The sequence below is a fragment of the Myotis yumanensis genome, unplaced genomic scaffold (assembly GCF_028538775.1).
Source record: "Myotis yumanensis isolate MYYU_CA2020_CCGP unplaced genomic scaffold, mMyoYum1.0.hap1 SCAF_9, whole genome shotgun sequence".
In the NCBI taxonomy this organism is placed as follows: domain Eukaryota; kingdom Metazoa; phylum Chordata; class Mammalia; order Chiroptera; family Vespertilionidae; genus Myotis; species Myotis yumanensis.
This window is the reverse complement of record NW_027223760.1, coordinates 10715854-10735080: the sequence shown is the minus strand read 5'-3', so window position 1 is coordinate 10735080 and position 19227 is coordinate 10715854. Positions and strand designations below refer to the sequence as shown.

Genomic DNA, 19227 nt, shown 5'->3' with positions numbered 1-19227 from the left:
CGCTTGGCTTTTATATATATAGATCTTACTAATATATATTCTAGATTTTGGATTACTATTGGATTAAGTTTTTGCTATAAAAAACCGAAAGAGTAGATTTAGAGCAATTTTCTAAAATCTTAGAACACTTTTTTTTTATATCACTGCACAATTCTTACAGGATAATATTAACCACTGTAAATGAAATGAACAGACCCCATGTTTATATGAAACATACCTGATCTTCATAACCTTCAATTTTTACTGGAGTAAACTGGTCCAAGTTATACTGTGCAAATGCACTACAAAAGAAAAAGGCCAATTACTAAAAATTACTTACTTAACATTAACACCCTTTTAAAAAATCAGACAGACAATTCACCTGTCAACAAAAGTCACATGGCAAGTTAAATAAAATTATAACTCTCCATTACTGACACACACACACACGAGACCCAGTGCAATTCATGCACTGGGGGTGGGGTGGGGGAGGAGGAGGGTGTCCCTCAGCCCGGCTTGCCCCCTCTCACAGTCCGGGAGCTCTCAGGGGATATCCTACTGCCCAGTTGCCTCTACGGGAGGCAACTGGGCAGATCAGGGGAAGGCACCACCCTCATCATCCCGCCACCGCCGCTGCCTCTGACCTCCCTCTGCAGGAGGCGACTGGACCGATCAGGGGAAGGCACTGCCCCCATCACCCTGTTGCTGCTGCCACTGCTGGCCGCCACGGCTGCTGGCCCTCCTTGGCCCTTGCAGTCACAACCCCTGTGGATTTGTCCGGAAGATGTCCGGTCTATCCGGTCTAATTAGCATATTATCCTTTTATTAGTGCGTGTGTGTGTGTGTGTGTGTGTTAATCCTCATCCAAGGATATTTTTCCCATGGATTTTTTTAGAGAGAGTGGAAGGGAGGGGGAGAAACACAGAGAGAGAAACATAGATGAGAGATACAATGATTGGTTATCTCCCATAGGCGCCCAACCGGGACCAGAGATCAAGCCTGCAACCAAGGTACGTGCTCTTAACTGGAATTGAACCTAAAACCTTTCAGTCCATGGGCTGATGCTCTATCCACTGAGCCGAACAGGCCAGTGCATGATTTTATATTTTTAAAACTGATGAATGATATCTAGCTTTCAATGTTTAGCAAAAGAAAATTAAATGAGTTAATGTAATTAGTCTCTTCATTCAAAACCCTGAAAATAAAGGTTATCCCTCTATAAGATACATATCCAATTATTCAGGCATATATTTAGTATAAAACATACCAGGGAACAAAGTAGGTGCTGTGAGAGAGCAAAGAGCAATTAGACTGATCCTATAATAAAAGGTCTTACAGTTGAATAGGAGAGATAATAGATAAATAAATGTAAGACAGAGTAGAAAGTACATAAGACAATGACCAGTAAAGCATTATGGAGAACATATATATTTAAATTGCATTCTGCTGAAGCAAGGGTAAGAAGGGAAAAGAATTAGGAGTGATTTTATAATGGATGTGATACTGAGAAATAGCTCTGAAAGAAGAGGTAGGCTCTCTGGTCTTAAAGAAATTGGAGGAATGGGGAGAAAAGAGAATACTATTATTTCAATGACAAGGACCAAGATGAGCAAAACACACAATAGGTTAGGTTCAACATCACAGAAAGCACCAAGCTCAACACCTAGCACATAGCAGGTGTTTGGTTATAGTTACTGAATTGAAAGGCTAGAATGATGGAATAATTACTTCATTTGGGAGGCAAAGAATAATCAGAGAAGTGTTTTGAGAAAGGATAACCTAGAACTACTTCTAAAAAAGACTAATTTGGCAGCAGTGTGTATGACAAATTGGTCAGTGAAGCAACTGCAGCCAGAACTGCAGAGAACTAGGAAATGGTGATGAGAGAGATCTAATCTAATCTACTTGGAAGCTTTTCAGATTACTCTGAATGGCAAGACATCCACTGAATTTTCAGGTATTAGCTACTAAATCTCCTCTAGAGAGGAATGTTTGGTTGACCAAAGCAACACTGATGAGTTAACAAGAGATTAATAAATGTAAAAATAGCAAAGTAGAATTAAATTACCAGTTATAAATTCCCGACACTGCATGTTCAAAGATGGGGGTAAATATAGAAATGCATGAAGGGAGGGGATAGTGAAAGAAGTATCTATTCACTTCTGATTTTCTTAATTCATTAAAATTCTAATTTTCCTGGGAATAGCCTCAATACAGCCAATCATGTAATAATCCTTAAATGAATTTATCTCAAAAGTATGTTTAAGATAAAAAACAAACAGAAAGTACAGTCATGCACCATGTAAAAATATTTCTGTCGATGAATCATATGATGATAGTCCCATATTAAAATGGAGATGAAAATATCCTATCACCCAGTGTCGTCACAGCCCAATGCGGTAATGCTGGTGTAAAACAAACCTACTGTGCTCTAGTCTTATAAAAATGTAACAATACTTATGTAAAGTACAGTACATAAATACTTTATAATGATAATAAGCAAATGTTATTCATTTATGTACTTACTATGCTATCCTTCTAATTGTGATTTTGGAGTGTACCCTTTCTAGTTATAACAAGTTTGCTGTAAAACTAGGCCGTATTATGCCAGCAGCCTCAGACATTTTGCTTTCCCATCCTTGATTCTATCACTTCTCTTGTACTTGATTTAATCTTGTGTTGTTTTGTGTAATAACATGCTGTACATGTTTGTAGCCTAGGAATAAGAGGCTATAGCATATAGCCTGGGTGTGTAAGTAGGCTAAACCATCTAGGTTTGTGTAAGTACAATTTTGTATGACAAAATCGCCTAATGACACATTTCTCAGAACACATGTCCCTGTTGTTAAGCGGCACATGACTGTATTCTAAATCACTAAAATTTAGGGTTAATTTTCCAGTAAAAGATACATTTAAATAATAAATATGGATAGTAATTTGGTCTAAGCTTTTTACTAGCCCATAATAAAAACTCCATCTATTAATTCAGGAATAAGGGAATAACAGGGAATCTGAAAAGGAGACAATGAATATGAATAGATTAAATTTTAACATAAATGCTCAAAGCAAGTTAAATAGGTGACAATTATACAAATAATTAAAAAGGTACTAACTCTGTAGTCACAATATAAAATATCTATGTTTTGTTTAAAATGTGTTACTAATATGGGCCCCCTTTACCTCATCTAAAAAAGAAGAGCTTGGGCTAAATGACTTCCAAGGTCCCTTCCAGTTCAGGAAACTTACTCCATCCACCCACTCATCATTCACTCACCCAACCCTCCATCCATGCAAATATGAAGGTGTAAAGCACTCTGCTAGACACAGTGAAACGACGATTTCTCTGCCCTTGTAGAGTTTTATTAGCCCAATGATCGTTTTTTAAAAATCCTCACCCAAGGATATTTTTTCCATTTATTTCTATAGAGTGGAAGGGAGGAGGATGAGAGAGGGAGGGAGGGAGGGAGGGGGGGAGGAGGGGGAGAGAGAGAGAGAGAGAGAGAGAGAGAGAGACAGACAGACAGACACATTGATTGGTTGCCTCCCACATGGGGACTGGGAGACCTGCAACTGAGGTATGTGCCCCTGACCTGGAATCAAATTCGAGACCCTTTGGTCTGATCGCAACACTCTAACCAATGAGCACCGGTCAGGACTCAATCATCCATTTTTAAGTCATTTGTTCCTTTATTTATATTTTTACACCCTTTACCAATAGTCATTCACCAATCACATCTTAGACTCTTCACCTCAGTTTAGCTACATTATCCCCCTTATTTACTATTAAAATTGTATTTATTATTTAAACTCAGCTCAAAAAACAACTCTAACAAACAGAATAAACCTAGAGACATAGAAGCATGGAATAGTCTGAAGAGTCTCAGAGGAAAGGTGAGGATGGAAGGTGGGGGTGGGGAGAGATTAACAGGGGAACTTACATGTATATATGAATAGTCCAAAAACACAGACAATAGCGTGATGAAGGCCTGGGAGGGTTGGATGGGGGCAGAAAGGGGTCAACGTGGGGGGGATGGGGGACATCTATAATACTTTCAACAATAAAGAAAAAATTTTAGAAACAAAGAAAAAGAAAAAAAATACTAACTCTAACTGGAAATTAAAAATTTCTTCCTTTGGGGTCCAAAGGCCTTTGTTATGCCTCTATTATGATAATATCTGACTTCATTTGGCCTGATGTCTGATTCTATCGCATCATCACAGTAAAGTTTGGCATTCATGTCTGCTGAATAAAGGCTATTTCTGGATATTTCAAAGTGTGCTAGAACTGAGAATACCAATTCTTCAGTATGTCTAATTTTACTATAAAACATACTAAATTTGTCTCATTTAGTAAAGATGCCCAATTAGACCCACTCTTAAGAATAATAGCCAGGTTTTTCCCCCTTACAAAAAGGTAGAAAGAGAAGAATTGTTTAAAAGAGTTAAAGAAACATGAAAAAGGTAGAAGGAGGAAAAGAAGTACATATATGTGAGAAAGAGATGTATAAACGAAATTCAGTATAAAAAAATGCAATTGTAGAAGAAACGAAACTATGGCTATCCATTTACTCCAGTGAAACCGCCACTAGGACATATCTACATTAATAAAAGACAAACATGCAAATTGACTGTACCTTTGCTATACTTTAAGCCACACCCACCAGCCAATCAGAGCAACTACATGCAAATTAACCCAACCAAGATGGTGGCTGGCAGCCACGGAGCTGGAGCAAACAGGAGGCTTGGTTGCCTAATGATGGAGGAAGCCAACCTTCCCAGCCTGCCGCAGCCGGCTCTGAGCTCCACTCAAAGCAACAAAGTTTCAATTATAGAAGGTAAATAATTCCCAGATACTTGCTTTCAGCCGGCCATGGCCACGGAGCTGGAGCAAGCAGGAGGCTTCCCTCCCGCCCACCCTGGCCGGCTCTGAGCTCCTCTCAAGGCTACAAAGTTTCAATTATAGAAGGTAAATAAATCCCAGAATAAAAAAAAAAAAAAAACAGAAAAAAAGGAAAGGCTGGGAGCTTCCGTCGCCGGGGGCTTGGCCAGCCTAAAAACGGCCATCAGCCCCTCACCCAGACTGGACAGGAACCCCAGTGGGGACCCTCCACCGTAAAGGGGGTGTGGCCAGCCTGAAAACAGCCATCAGCCCCTCACCAAGGCTGGCCAGGCACCCCAGTGGAGACCCCCACCCTGAAGGGGGTGTGACCAGCCTGCAAACACCTATCAGCCCCTCACCCAGGCTGGCCAGGCACCCCAGCAGGACCTCCACCTTGATCTGGGATACCCTTCAGGGCAAACTAGCCAGCCCCCACCCATGCACCAGGCCTCTATCCTATATAATAAAAGGGTAATATGCAAACTAACCCTAATAGCAGAACGACTGGGAATGACTGGTCACTATGACACACACTGACCACCAGGGGGCAGATGCTCAATGCAGGAGCTGCCCTCTGGTGGTCAGTGTGCTCCCACAGGGGGAGCTCTGCTCAGCCACGAGCCAGGCTGATGGCTGCCAGTACAGTGGTGGTGGTGGGAGCCTCTCCCGTCTCCTCAGCAGCACTAAGGATGTCCGACTGCAGCTTAGGCCTGCACCTGCTGGCAAGTGGACATCCCCCGAGGGCTGCCGGGCTGCTAGAGGGATGTCTGACTGCCAGCTTGGGCCTGATCCCCCAGGGAGCGGGCCTAAACCAGCAGGCAGACATCCTCAGAGGGGTCCCAGACTGCAAGAGGGCATAGGCTGGGCTGAGGGACCCCCCCCCCCCAAGTGCACAAATTTTTGTGCACCGGGCCTCTAGTTCTATTATAAATGTTTTTACAATGCTTTCCAAGCTTATATAGTTTTGGACAGCCTCAATGATAAGTGATAAATGATCTTTTGAGGGTGAAATAGGTTTGAAGCTATTTCAAAAGTAATTCAGAACCAAGCCCAGTGAAATAGAGGTAACACAACTTTAGCTTGAAAATTTCTTCACAGAAAGAACACTGTGAACCAGAGTAATATTTTTCCAAAGTCAATCAATGATTTAAGACAGTGATTTTCAACCAGTGGGCTGCAAAAATTTTTAAAACATTCAATACCTGGCTTTTTAGTCAGGGGTACTCACCTCTTTTCCCTTAGGTTGTCAAATAAAAAAAATGACAACAGCCAATACAACAATAGTTGACCAATGTGAATGAATCAAAATTTTAACTATTTTTTGGTCAGATCAGCAAAAATATTATTTCGTGGTGTGCTGCAGAATTTTAGTAATTAGTTTATGTGTGCCATGAGATGAAAAAGGTTGAAAATTGCTGACTCAAGGGTGTATTTCTGCATTTACAGTTATCAAATGTCTATAAAATAAACTGAAATATTTACTTTGAGATATTCTGTACCACGAAAACTACTGAAGTCAACAAAAAGAATCAATATTTTCTCAATTTGTACAACTGGTTAACAATCATTTACTGAGAGTGTAAACACATGGAAGAAAATCTAGTTTCTACTAAAGGTGTTAATATTTTTCTCCTTGAGTTTATAATATAAACATCTTTTATCATTAGTTATTGATGTCCTCACAGACTCCATTTCTTAAAAAAAAATTAGACTATCAGGCATTTCAATGTATATATCTTTGAAATATGGACCAAAACTGTCCCTGAAATTTGGTTCATAATAAAAGAGAAATGTAACACACATGCCAATTTTTTTTAGAACAAATCCAAGTTATTTAATTTAAAAAAATATATATTTTTATTGATTTCAGAGAGGAAGGGAGAGGGAGAAAGAATCATTGATAGGTTGCCTCCTGCATACCCCACACTGGGGATCAAGCCCACAACCCAGGCATGTGCCCTGACCGGGAACTGAACCGTGACCTCCCAGTTGATGCTCAACTACTGATCAACGCTGGTTGGGCCAAGTTATTTAATTTAAATGTAACAATAATCAACAGATAAAGACTTCTTTGGACAACTAAAATTTAATACTTTGATTACTTTTGAAACAAATATATGACTATTTCATACCACTTATATAATATTTCTCTGACCCTCCCTAACCCATATTCTGCCAGGGGAAAAAAATTCTTGTCTTTCAACAAATCAAGTTTCTCATTTTTTTTAACTTGGGGGGGGGGGGGGGGGAGGGATTACTAATTTTTGCACCTAGCTGAAACAACGCACAAATTTTTTAACATAGAGAGCTCAGAGGAAGTTTACTTTGAAAGTTCATAAAATGCTGTAAAGATTTTACTCTTACTCTCGTAAGACTTTTGTCAACATGCTATATGGTATTAGAGAGAAAGTTAATTTTACTTGAATATACACATAACTTAAGGTTTAAAGAACTAGGAGAGAGAGTGGCTATTCACTCAGAAGCTAATAATTAAAGTCAAAGGTATAAAGTAAACTGATTTCTGTAAAGCATCCTATCTAATAATAGAGAAACATGATAATTAACCATAACTTCGCTACCCTTCCCACTGGCTAATCAGCAGGATATGCAAATTAACTGCCAACAAAGATGGCGGCCAGCAGCCATGGAGCTGAAGCGAGCAGGAGGCTTGCTTGCTCCAGTGATGGAGGAAGCCAAGGTTCCCTGCCTGCCGCAGCTCAGCTCTGAGCTCCGGATGCAACAATGTTGCAATTATAGAAGCTAAACAAACCCCAGGTACCTGCTTTCAACCAGCGGGGCCTCAGAACTTAGAGCGGCCAGTGATGGCAACAGAGTTTCAATAATAGAAGCTAAACAAACACAGATACCTGCTTTCAGCCGGCAACAGCCTCAGAGCTGGAGCGGGCTCTCAGCTCTAGTGACAGCTATAGAAGGTAAATAAATCCCAGAATAAAACAAAAAGAAACAAAAAAGAGGCTGGGAGCCTCAGTATCTCCCTCCTCCTTCCTGGTCACCCCCGAGGGGTCCCAGACTGTGAGAGGGCACAGGCCAGGCTGAGGGACCCCCCCTACCCCTGAGTGCACCGGGCCTCTAGTTTTAATATAATAATTAACAGGAGTGGAAGCAACCCAAGTTTCCACTGACAGATGAATGAATAAACAAAATGTAATATATAGTTTCAGCATTAAAAAGGAAGGAAATTCTGACAAACGCTACAACATGGATAAACCTTGAAGACATTATGCTAAGTAGAATAAACCAGTCACAAAAGGACATATGCTGTTTGATTCCACTTATATGAGGCTCCTAGAGAAGTCAAATTCATAGAGACAGGAAATTGAACAGTGGCTGCCAGAGGCTGGGGGCAGGGAAGTATGGGCAATTATTGTTTAATGGGTACGGAGTTTTGGTTTGAGATAATGAAAGATGTTCTGGAGACAAATGGTGGTAATGATTAGACAACAATCAATGTGAATGTACTTAATGCCAGAGAACTGTACACCTAAAAGTGGTTAAAAAGATAAATATTATTGGTAGTTACAAAAAAAGTCATGAGGATATAAAGTACAAGATAGAGAATATAGTCAATAATATTGTAATAACTATGTACGGTGCCAGGTGGGTACCTGAAATATGGAGGGGATCACTTTCTAAAGTACAGTATATGATTATTTGACCATTGTGCTGTATACCTGAAACTAAAGCAAAATTATAATGAATATAAACTGTAATTGAAAAATAAAATTAAAAAAGGTAAAATTTTATATTATATTTTTCCCATAATAAAAAATAAAAATGGCTATAAAAAAATAACAGGAATTTAATCAGAAGCAAAATCAGATAGGTCCCAGGAGTCTGTTGAACCTCTACCTTCATTAGGATTAAACTGTAAAGGGCAGTTTTACTTGATAAAACCTTCAAATGTTACAAATAGAGAATCAGAGCAAATTTCCCTCATTAGGATTTCATACATTGAACAGTACACTAGGATGAAAGTAGGTAGATAGATAGATTCTAAACTGCAAGGCATCTAAAAATCTGTTTAATTTCATTATTTTCAAATGAGTAATGGGAGTTGGTTAGCCAAAAGTATGGGTTTTCCAACCATATATCAGAAGATGGCTATGGGAAAGAGAGTCAATCATTTCTCTGAAATCCTAAGACAGAGATGACAAGTCATTTTTTTGATAATTAGTTCAAAGATGATGTACTGGGATTTAGAATTGCTAGTTCTCTGAATCACTGAAAAATCCAGTAAGTATTTTAAGTAAATATGTGTCAGGTACTATCTATAATAACAAAAACTTAATATGCTAATCAGACTGGACATCCTTCCAGATGACCTTCAGGATGAAGCCGGGGCTGTAAGGGTAGCCCAGGTCCTGGATGCCTGCCGGTGGCCAGGGGGAAGCCCGGGTCCTGGGTGCCAGAGGGAAGCCGGTGCCGGCAGCCGGGGGAAGGAAGGCCTACTCTTGCACGAATTTTGTGCATCGGGCCTCTAGTGTTAGATATTTATGGATGAATAAAATCTCCTAACCCTCAAAATTCTTTATTAGGGTTAAACATACCGGTATAACAAAAGTAATACCTGCATAAAAATGAAAGCAGTCATAATTTTTAAAACAGGAGATTCTAAAATAATTTTATCCAACTTTGCAAAAGACAAAAATAGTTTTGAGTATATAAGCCACTTCCAAACACACAATGAATAGAGAATTTCATGTTGTAATTGTGTCTTTGTGTCTCTCTGTGATAAAAAAGAATTTTTTTCTAGCCTAGTACATACATATAATTATACATATATATCTTGAACTTGATACGCAAATATCTATTTCAGTGATTAGTGTTTAAAAACCACTTTTAAAACATTTTTTCTAAGTCACTTTTACTAGATTAATAAAATATACTAGAGGCCCGGTGCACAAATCCATGCAGGAGTGGGGTCCCTTGGCTTGGCCAGCACTCAGGGCCGGCTGGCCTGGGGGAGGGACCGCGAGAGGTTGGCCTGCTGGCCGGAGGGAAGAACCACAGGAGGTTGGCTGGCCATGGGAGGTTGGCTGTGGGAGTGCACTGACCACCAGGGGTCAGACGCTCAACACAGGAGCTGCCCCCTGGTGGTCAGTGCACGTCATAGCGATCAGTCGACCAGTCGTTTGGTCACTTAAGCTTTTATATATATAGAAGATAATACTTACTGGGCTGCTCCTTCCCTGAGAAGATTATCATTATTAAGCAGTAACCGGACATCTGAAAAACAAACACAATGTTTCTACATTACTATTTTTCTATGTTTGAAATTTTTATGCAATGAATGTGGTTATTTTGGTCACATATTAACAGTGCCCCCTCAAGATGAAAGCAACATCAAAATGTCACTCTGACAGCCAAAATAAGCAGAAAAACAAAAAATATCACTTTGAAGGCCAAAATAACCACAAAACACATCATGGTATTAATTTTAAAACTGGTTAGGAAACAGAAGAGAAAATGAAATAGAAATATAAGTTATTAGTCAATGAAGACAGACTGTAATGTATCTCCAAAGAACTAAAGTGGAGATAGGCTATACCAAAAAGACGGTGTAGTAAGATCTGCAAAGGACTGAGCACCATGCCTCTACCAGTGGTTCTCAACCTTCTGGCCCTTTAAATACAGTTCCTTATGTTGTGACCCAACCATAAAATTATTTTCGTTGCTACTTCATAACTGTAATGTTTCTACTGTTATAAATCGTAATGTAAATATCTGATATGCAGGATGGTCTTAGGTGACCCCTGTAAAAGGGTCGTTCGACCGCCAAAGGGTTCGCAACCCACAGGTTGAGAACCGTTGATAGACAATACTATCATGAGTTTCAAATGAATTTACTCTACAGAAATGTGATTAAACAAGAAACAGTTTGTGAGTAGAGTGCAGAAGTAGGCATTTCTGACTTGAGAGCATCTTTAAACAAAAGATTAACTCTGTCCTAATTTTATATTCAATTATTATGCAGACATTAGCCTATTAATCATTAAAACATACTAAAAATAATACTTATTGGAAAATTCAAGCAGTATCTATCCTATACGATAAAAGGCTAATATGCAAATAGACTGAATGGCAGAACAACCGGAACCGAACAACTGGTTGCTATGATGTGTGTTGACCACCAAGGGGCGTGTGCAGAACATGGTGGTTGTTTGGCTGCAGCGGGATGTGGGAGCAGGTGAGCAGGGGCGCCAGATCCAGGCGGGGCATCAGTCGCTGTCATTGGGGCGAACCTCTGGTGGTTACTGAAATTCTTTGCTCCCACATGCCGTGGTCTCGCCCAGCACTCCAACCTGCTGCTGGCGCCAGCCCTGCTCGCACCCATGGCTGGCGCAGAGCTGCTGCTCAAACCTGCTGCCAGTGCTTGGCGTTGGTCCTGATCACTTGGTGCCATCAGCAAGTGCAAGTGGGGCCCCCGGCAGACAGGGGGCTGGGGGCCGAGGTGGGAGGAGCCAGGCAGGGGCATGGAGGATGGGCCAAGATCCGCCCCTGTGCCTACCACAGCCTCATGGCCCACAGTTCCTTTCAAGGTGCATGGATTCGTGCACTAGGCCCCTAGTATATATATGAAAGACTAAGTGACCGTCTGACTGTCGGACCAGTAGCTATGATGCGCAATGACCACCAGGGGCAGACGCTCAACGCAGGAGCTGCCGAGTTGCAGTGACTTGGCAGCGGCGGTTCTAGGGTGACGCACCTCAGAACCAGAGAGGAGGAAGCCCGATTCTGGGGTGCATACCCAGAGACCTGCCCTCTCGTAATCCTGGACCCCTTGGGGTCCACTCTCCCTAAAAATCAGTATCTCCCTCCTCCTTCTTCTCTGATATCAATAAAAATATACAGATATATATATATATATATATATTTTAAATATATTTTATTGATTTTTTTTTTTACAGAGATCAAGGGAGAGAGATAGAGAATTAGAAACATTGATGAGAGAGAAACATCGATCAGCTGCCTCCTGCACACCCCCTACTGGGGATATGCCCACAACTAAGGTACATGCCCTTGACTGGAATCGAACCTGGGACCCTTCATTCTGCAGGCCGATGCTCTATCCACTGAGCCAAACCGGTCAGGGAAATAAAAATATAATAAAAAAAAATTTCACCCAAAGATAAGTTTTTTAAAATATTTATTTATTTATTTACTTATTTATTTATTCTTGTTAGTCCTCACCAGAGTATATTTTTTTCCCATTGATTTTCAGAGAGAGTGGAAGGGAGGGGGAGAGACACACAGAGAGAAATATCTATGTAAGAGAGGCACATCGATTGGTTGACTCCCACACACACCCTGACTAGGGTCAGGGATAGAACCTGCAACTGAGGTACGTGTCCTTGACCAGAATCGAACCAGGGACTTCAGTTTGCCAACACTCAAACCACTGAGCCAAACTGGCTAGGGCTGTTTATTGATTTTTAAAGAGAGGAAAGGGAGAGAAACAACCATGTGAGAGAGAAACATTAATCAGTTGCCTCCTGTAAGCACCCAACTGTGATGGAACCTGCAACCTTTTGGTGTATGGGACAACGCTCCAACCAATTGAACCACCCAGCCAGGGCTCTTTACTAGTTTTAAATGGGAAAATAATTTAAAAGCAGAATCTATCTGATCAACTTAGCTTTATTCTGGGGGGGCGGGGGGAAGCCCATGCTTATCATAAGGAGAGTAAAGTGGAATACAAAATTTGAATAAAATACTACTCTTAAAGAAGGGATTATTAGGTTGTGGTTCTAAGCCAAGCTACACATGAGACTATAGGGTAGTGGATGGATAGATTAAAAAAAAAAAAAAAAGGTACCTATTTCAGAGTCTCAGACCAGATCTACCAACTTCTGGACCACAGGAAAGAAAACTATCTTTTTTAATGCTCCAACCATCAAATGTATTAACATATATTTAGTTTATAGAGGCTGAATACTAAAACAGAAATTAAACCTAAGGGAAGAAGAAATACTTTTCAATTTTCTTCAATTTCTAAATTCACTTACTATCCTATATAATAAAAACCCAGCGACTGAACAGTGCAACGACCAGAATGACTGGTGGACCAGTCGCTATGACACGCACAGACAACCAGGGGGCAGACACTCAATACAGGAGCTGCCCCCTGGTGGTCAGTGTGCTACCACAGTGGGAGCGCAGCTTGGCTGACCGGGATGAATGGTTGCTCCCACTGCGAACCCTGGGCCGACGGGCAAGAACCCAGACTGCAATCATGGCCTCCTTGTCCCAGTCTCCTCCTCCTCGCTCCCTGCCGCCTCTTCTGGAGGACTGCAGGCCACGCAACGCTGCAACTGGGCTCACAGAGCTGACCCTGAAGGTTGGGAGGCGGGTTCGTGGCCGCTGCATGACTACTCTGCCTCCTCTCAGTGCTATTGTTCCTGGGCCTGGCCCCAACCGGGTCCCCTGCAGAGGTGAGTGCTCCAGCTCCACAGAAGATGCTGGACCAGGGAGCAGCTGCTCAGAGGCTGGGTCCGCAATCGCTCAGCTGACTGGGATGAGTGGTGCTCCCATAGTCGGCTGATCCCCACAGGCCACGCCCCCACCAGTGCACAAATCCCGTGCACTGAGCCTCTAGATTTTATAATTATGTTAAAAGGCAGAATTACTTTAATTTCCAGATTCATTTTTACAATGTAGACTTGCCATTCTTCCTCTAATTTTAGCACAGTGGTTAAATTTTTAAATTCATAAGAATTACTATATGTAACTGCATATATTAAATCATATCCTATCTAATCAAGAGGTAATATGCTAATTGACCCTCAAGCTGTTGTAAAGATGGCGGCGCCCACGGCCAATAAGGAGAGAATATGCTAATTGACTGCCCCGCCCTCAAAGATGGAAGTGTCCACAGCCAATAAAGAGGGAATATGCTAATTGACTGCCCCGACCTCAAAGGTGGCGGCGCCCACAACCACAAGATGGCAGCGCCCAGTCCCCTCAGCCCCACCAGCACGCCTGCCTCTGGAGTCCCCCAGTCCTCTCAGCCCCCCAGCTGCCCAGGGCCGGCCCGAGGCGCAGGCAAGCCTCAGATGGCGGCTACTCAGCCGCCTAGGGCCACCCGAGGCTCAGGTAACCAGGGCCGGCCAAGGCTTGTGCTGCCGGCAGTGGCAGCAGCAGAGGTGTGATGGGGCATCACCGTCTCCTGATCACTAGGTCACCTCCCACCCCTGAGGGCTCTTGGACTGTGAGAGGGGGCAGGTCGGGCTGGGGGACCCCCTCCAGTGCATGAATTTTCATGCACTGGGCCTCTAGTGTTATTATAGTTTGTAAATGATTTAAGGAATTTTAAAGGGTAGTTTTAACATTCTACAATTTTAGCCTCTCAAACTTAATTTTTTCTGAGGTGAGATTTCATTACATGTTACACCAGTGATTTTCAACTTTTTAAATCTCATGGCACAAAGTAATTACTAAAATCCTGAGGCACACCAAAAAATGTTATACTTTTTGCCAATCAGACAATAAAAATAGGTATAATTTTGATTTATTCACACTGGATGGCTACTGTGTTGGCTATTGTCATTTTTTAATTTGACAATCGAAGGGAAAAGCAGCTAGTGCCTCTGATTAAATAGGTATTGCATGTTTTAAAAATTCTTGCAGCACACTGGTTAAAAATCAGTCTTACACTCTGAATAAAAACAACCAATTAAATTTCTTAATTTTTTTTTTAAATTTATTGACTTTTAGGGAGGGAAGGAGGAAGACACAGAGAGAGAAATATCAACTTGTTCCATCTATTTATGTATTCATTGGTTGGGGATCAAAAACAACCTCAGCTTATCGGGACAACAAACTCTAACTGTTTAGCATAGGCAGACAGAAAGGAAGAGTCTTGGAGAGGTATCTGGGGCTTAGAGGAAGTGTTAGAAGTGACAAATTGCAAATAGACAATGGAGGAGGCAGACCCCTAGGTGAGCAGGAAAGATTCAGAGCCCTCCAGGATGTGGTTTAACCTGTAGCATAGCACTTAAATCAGTGGTTCCCAACCTTTTTTTGGCCATGCCCCAACTAAGCATCTCTAAAATCCTGATGCCCCCCTGTGACATATAATTCTTATTCTTCAAAAAGTGAACTCCTATTCACGTGGAGGAAGCCTAAAAGGCCATTCACTTCGTCTAAACAAGCTTCCTAAGAACAAGGCATCCATGAAAGAGAAAAATAAAAGAACGAAAGGACAGTTGAAGTATCAAGAAATGACTAAGAAATTGTTAAAAAAAAATAATAATATGAAGTGATATGAAAAAAATAGCAAGTAAAGTTTCAAAACATATAATAGAGAACTGAAATGCATAAATATGTCACGATATATTTATATACCGTCTATGTGGCCTCTAGAACCATAAGAAATGCAAAAAATTCACTGATAAAAACTCATTCTCTAATTGCCCCCTTAAAAATCAAATTGCCCCCCTGTAGGGCGTGTGCCCCACACTGGGAACCATTTACCTAGATGAAGGAGCCTTGTGGTTTAAAGGCTCATTTTTTGAGACATGAGAGAGTGGGTGACTTGCTTGGCTAGGGGCATTCCCCCCTAGGAGCAATAAATCCCGTAAACCCCCAAATATTGGGGCACTGAGTTCAGTTTCGGCAGCTGAGTGGCCCACTCAGGTTCTATCTGAGTGTATTTCTTTCCTACAAATAAACCCTCTCTTGCTTTAGCTGCCATTTGTTTTCTCTTGCTTGAATTCATTCCTACAAGCAAGACAAGAACTGGGGGTGCAGAGTACTGTGTCTGGCCAGAGAGAACCCCTTGACCACCGCTGACATAATCCGGCCAGGGCAACTGATTAAACTTCTTAATAAACATGTTTAAATAGTTTACTGTGGGGTAGAATGTTTAAAAAATGAAATAAAACAGTCCTGTGTAAATTAATTTTAAGACATGGTGAAGGCCAAATATATATGAGGTAGAAATAACTCATTTAAAATGTTTGTGGTAGGTTATTCTTAAAACTGCTTAAGGAAAATTTTATAAAAAGATCACTACAGGCCATATTCCTGGCAGTTGTTTTAACCATGTGATTCTTAGTGTTAAAGAGAAGCTATCATGACAGCTTTTACAGCAACCAGGAATTCCTGTAAACTTAATAGTTTCAATTTTTTATTTATAGATGAATAATTATAAAAAAGTGAGGTTTATAAAAGGCATACTGTAAACTAATTTATGAGATATAATTTAAATAACAAATTATTTTTACATGTGCTGTCATCTTCTAAGTATGGTGAAACAATGTTTCCCCCCCTTTTTTGGCTTCTCATATTAATCCAGTATGTTCTTCTTTACAAGGAAAAAAAAAAAAAAATGGCCTGGCCAGTGTGGCTCAGTGGTTGAGCACTGACCCATGAACCAGGAGTTTAAAGTTCGATTCCTGGTCAGGATATATGCCCGGGTTGTAGGTTTGATCGCTAGTAGGCAGCTGATCAATGATTCTCATCACTGATATTTCTATCTCCCTCTCCCATTCTTTCTCTGAAATCAATAAAAACATTTTTTTAAAAGAGAAATACAAAAATGAATTTCCCAATTCCAAAAAATAGTTAAAATTAAAATTTTCTTGCCTTTTAAAATAAATTTTCTTTTAAGGGGATTAATTTATTCAAACATAATTATCATGTGTAGCTTAGATACATTATATTCTAGCCATAACAAAATTCAGATTGACAAAAATATTCACTATAATGGAAAAAATAGTTTTCTACATATTCCCCTTAGCTTAATTATTTTGGTTCTGTCATTTACTCTTTTTAAAAAGAACACTTGATATATCAAGTCTTAGTATTATGAATTAAAACTTACCATTAAACACCTCATTAAATTCTCCAGGAGGGGCATGAATGATGAATTTTGCTGCTATACGCACCTAAAATAGAAATGAAGATATAAATGTCCCATAGCATAGGCCTCTATCAAAACAAAAACAAAAAATTCAAAATTATACTATTTTAAAGTTCCATTAAAGATGACTTAAGAAAATTTAAAGATAGTGATACTTCTTCATCCAACCACCTAAAGTTTATTATTGTTTTAATCATTTACTACTATCCTATATGATAAAAGGCCAGCAACCATAACGGTGTAATGATCGGAGCGACCAATCGACCAGTCGCTATGAGGTGCATCAACCACCTCTTGGTACCTCCCCCCAGCCCCAGGCTCTGATTGCTGGATGGCCAACAGGGAACCACGGGGGCACCAGGGTGGCTGCGGGGCAGGACTGGGGACTGGTGAGCAGGCAGAAGGCAGACCTCTTGGTCCCTCCCCCCGTCCCACAGGCTCCACTCACTGGATGGCCAACGGGGAATCATGGGGATCTGGGGTGAGCAGCGGTGGGGAGGGACTGGGGACTGGCGAGCGGGCTGAAGATGGCCCTGATGGCAGGCTAGCCTAGGGACCCTACCCACATACAATTTTGTGCACTGGGCCTCTAGTTATAATCATAATGTATAGGCTGAATGCAGATAAAATATATGAAAGTCAATACAACCTAACTTTGTATTACAAAAAATTACAAAAGAATAAAGCCTAGTTAGTACAAAGAAGAATAACAAAAATTAGAGCAGAAATAAATGATACAGATAAAATAGAGAAGATCTATAAAACTAAGAGCTATTTCTTTAAAAAGATAAACAAAATTGACAAGACTTTTTATTTTAGTTAGACTCACCAAGAAAAAAAGAGATGACTCACATAAACAAAATCAGAAATGAAAGAGGAACTGTTATAAATGATACCACAGAAATACAAAGGATCATAACAGATTACTATCACCAATTGTAAGCCAAAAAAATCAGACAACTTAGAAGAAATTGACAATTTCTAAAACAACCTGCCAGGACAAAATCATAATGAAACAGAAAATCTGAACAGTCCAATTACAAGGAAATTAAATCAGTAATTAAGAACCTTCCAAAAGAAAAACATTAAGAACCAAACAGCTTCACTGGCAAATTCTACCAAATTTTCTTTAAAAAAAAAAAAAAAAAAGTATATATATATATATATAAATAATTTTATTGATTTCACAGAGGAACCCACAGAGAGAAAAACATCAATGATGAGAGAGAATCATTGATCGGATGCCTCTTGCAAGCTCCCTACTGGGGGATCGAGCCCGCAATCCAGGCATGTGCCCTTGATTGGAATCAAACCCAGACCCTACAGTCCACAGGCTGACAGTCTATCCACTGAGTCAAACCAGCTAAAACCAAACTGGTATACTTAAAAACAGCTCTGAAACACAGACATTTTCACAATACATGTTAGTTTTTTGGTGCAGAGCATTCACTTCACACACATTGACTTCCTTTCCCCTCACTTGGAAATAATCACTTCCCTTTCTACTTGATTCTGCTCATCTCAAAAACTAGTTTTAGCAGGAGTAAAAGCTAGATTCCTAGCTGCATGGTGGCAATGTACAATTAAAATCTGGTTTTTATCTACTAGTAAGCCAAGGCAAATAATCTGCATAGAAATCTTAAATTTTTTTAACTTCTACAAATCTCCATTTTTAATAGGCAAACTAATGGAAATGAAATATATTATTATTTCTTAACTTTCTCAAACCCTTGTCTCTGTTATATAAAATATTATGTACAATTATTCTCTGAGATAGCTGTTTATTACCCTTACTTTATGAAAGGGAAAACAGAGATCCAGAATGGGAATTTGAATAAAGAAGTCCAAGGCTTTTCACAGAACTGCTTTCCAACACAGCATGGGAAAGGGAACAAAAGAAATCTCTGGGTAAATGCATCTAACTCCACTGCTTCTGCTTCTATTATCACCACACAACAAAAGCTTTCAATCTATACACCTCCTATCGCACCTTCTCAAGATTAAGATCCATTTTTTCTAACTATTATTGATCTATTAGAAATCTCCAGCCAAAACCGGTTTGGCTCAGTGGATAGAGTGTCGGCCTGCGGACTGAAAGGTCCCAGGTTCGATTCCGGTCAAGGGCATGTACCTGGGTTGCGGGCACATCCCCAGTAGGAGATGTGCAGGAGGCAGCTGATCGATGTTTCTCTCTCATCGATGTTTCTAACGCTCTCTCTCCCTTCCTCTCTGTAAAAAATCAATAAAATATATTTAAGAAAAAAAAAAAAAAGAAATCTCCATTACAAAGCTTCAAAAACAACTCTCAGACAGTTCTCACCCAAACCCACTCCCCTCTGTTCTTGATAAAATTCCTTCTCCCAGTCAGTCACATGAACAATGATGTCTGTCTCTTCTGCTCAAATCCAATTTTGATTCTACTCCATTCAAACTCAGTGACTTTGTTCCTAGGTTGTGACAATAGCTGCCCTGCCTGTAGTCACAT

At 40.4% G+C, this 19227-nt stretch overlaps 1 protein-coding gene across 1 annotated transcript in view; it reads right to left on the bottom strand.

Annotated features, from left to right (window-relative positions):
• The window catches only part of CAPZA2 (capping actin protein of muscle Z-line subunit alpha 2), a 67739-nt gene that overhangs the window by 26918 nt on the left and 21594 nt on the right, over positions 1 to 19227 (bottom strand). Inside the window, exons 2-4 of the mRNA XM_070423766.1 lie at positions 16704 to 16767; positions 10054 to 10105; positions 218 to 281 (exon numbers count right to left, since the gene is read on the bottom strand). Of these exons, the coding sequence (XP_070279867.1) occupies positions 218 to 281; positions 10054 to 10105; positions 16704 to 16767 (180 nt within the window). The remainder of the gene's footprint in view (positions 1 to 217; positions 282 to 10053; positions 10106 to 16703; positions 16768 to 19227) is intronic.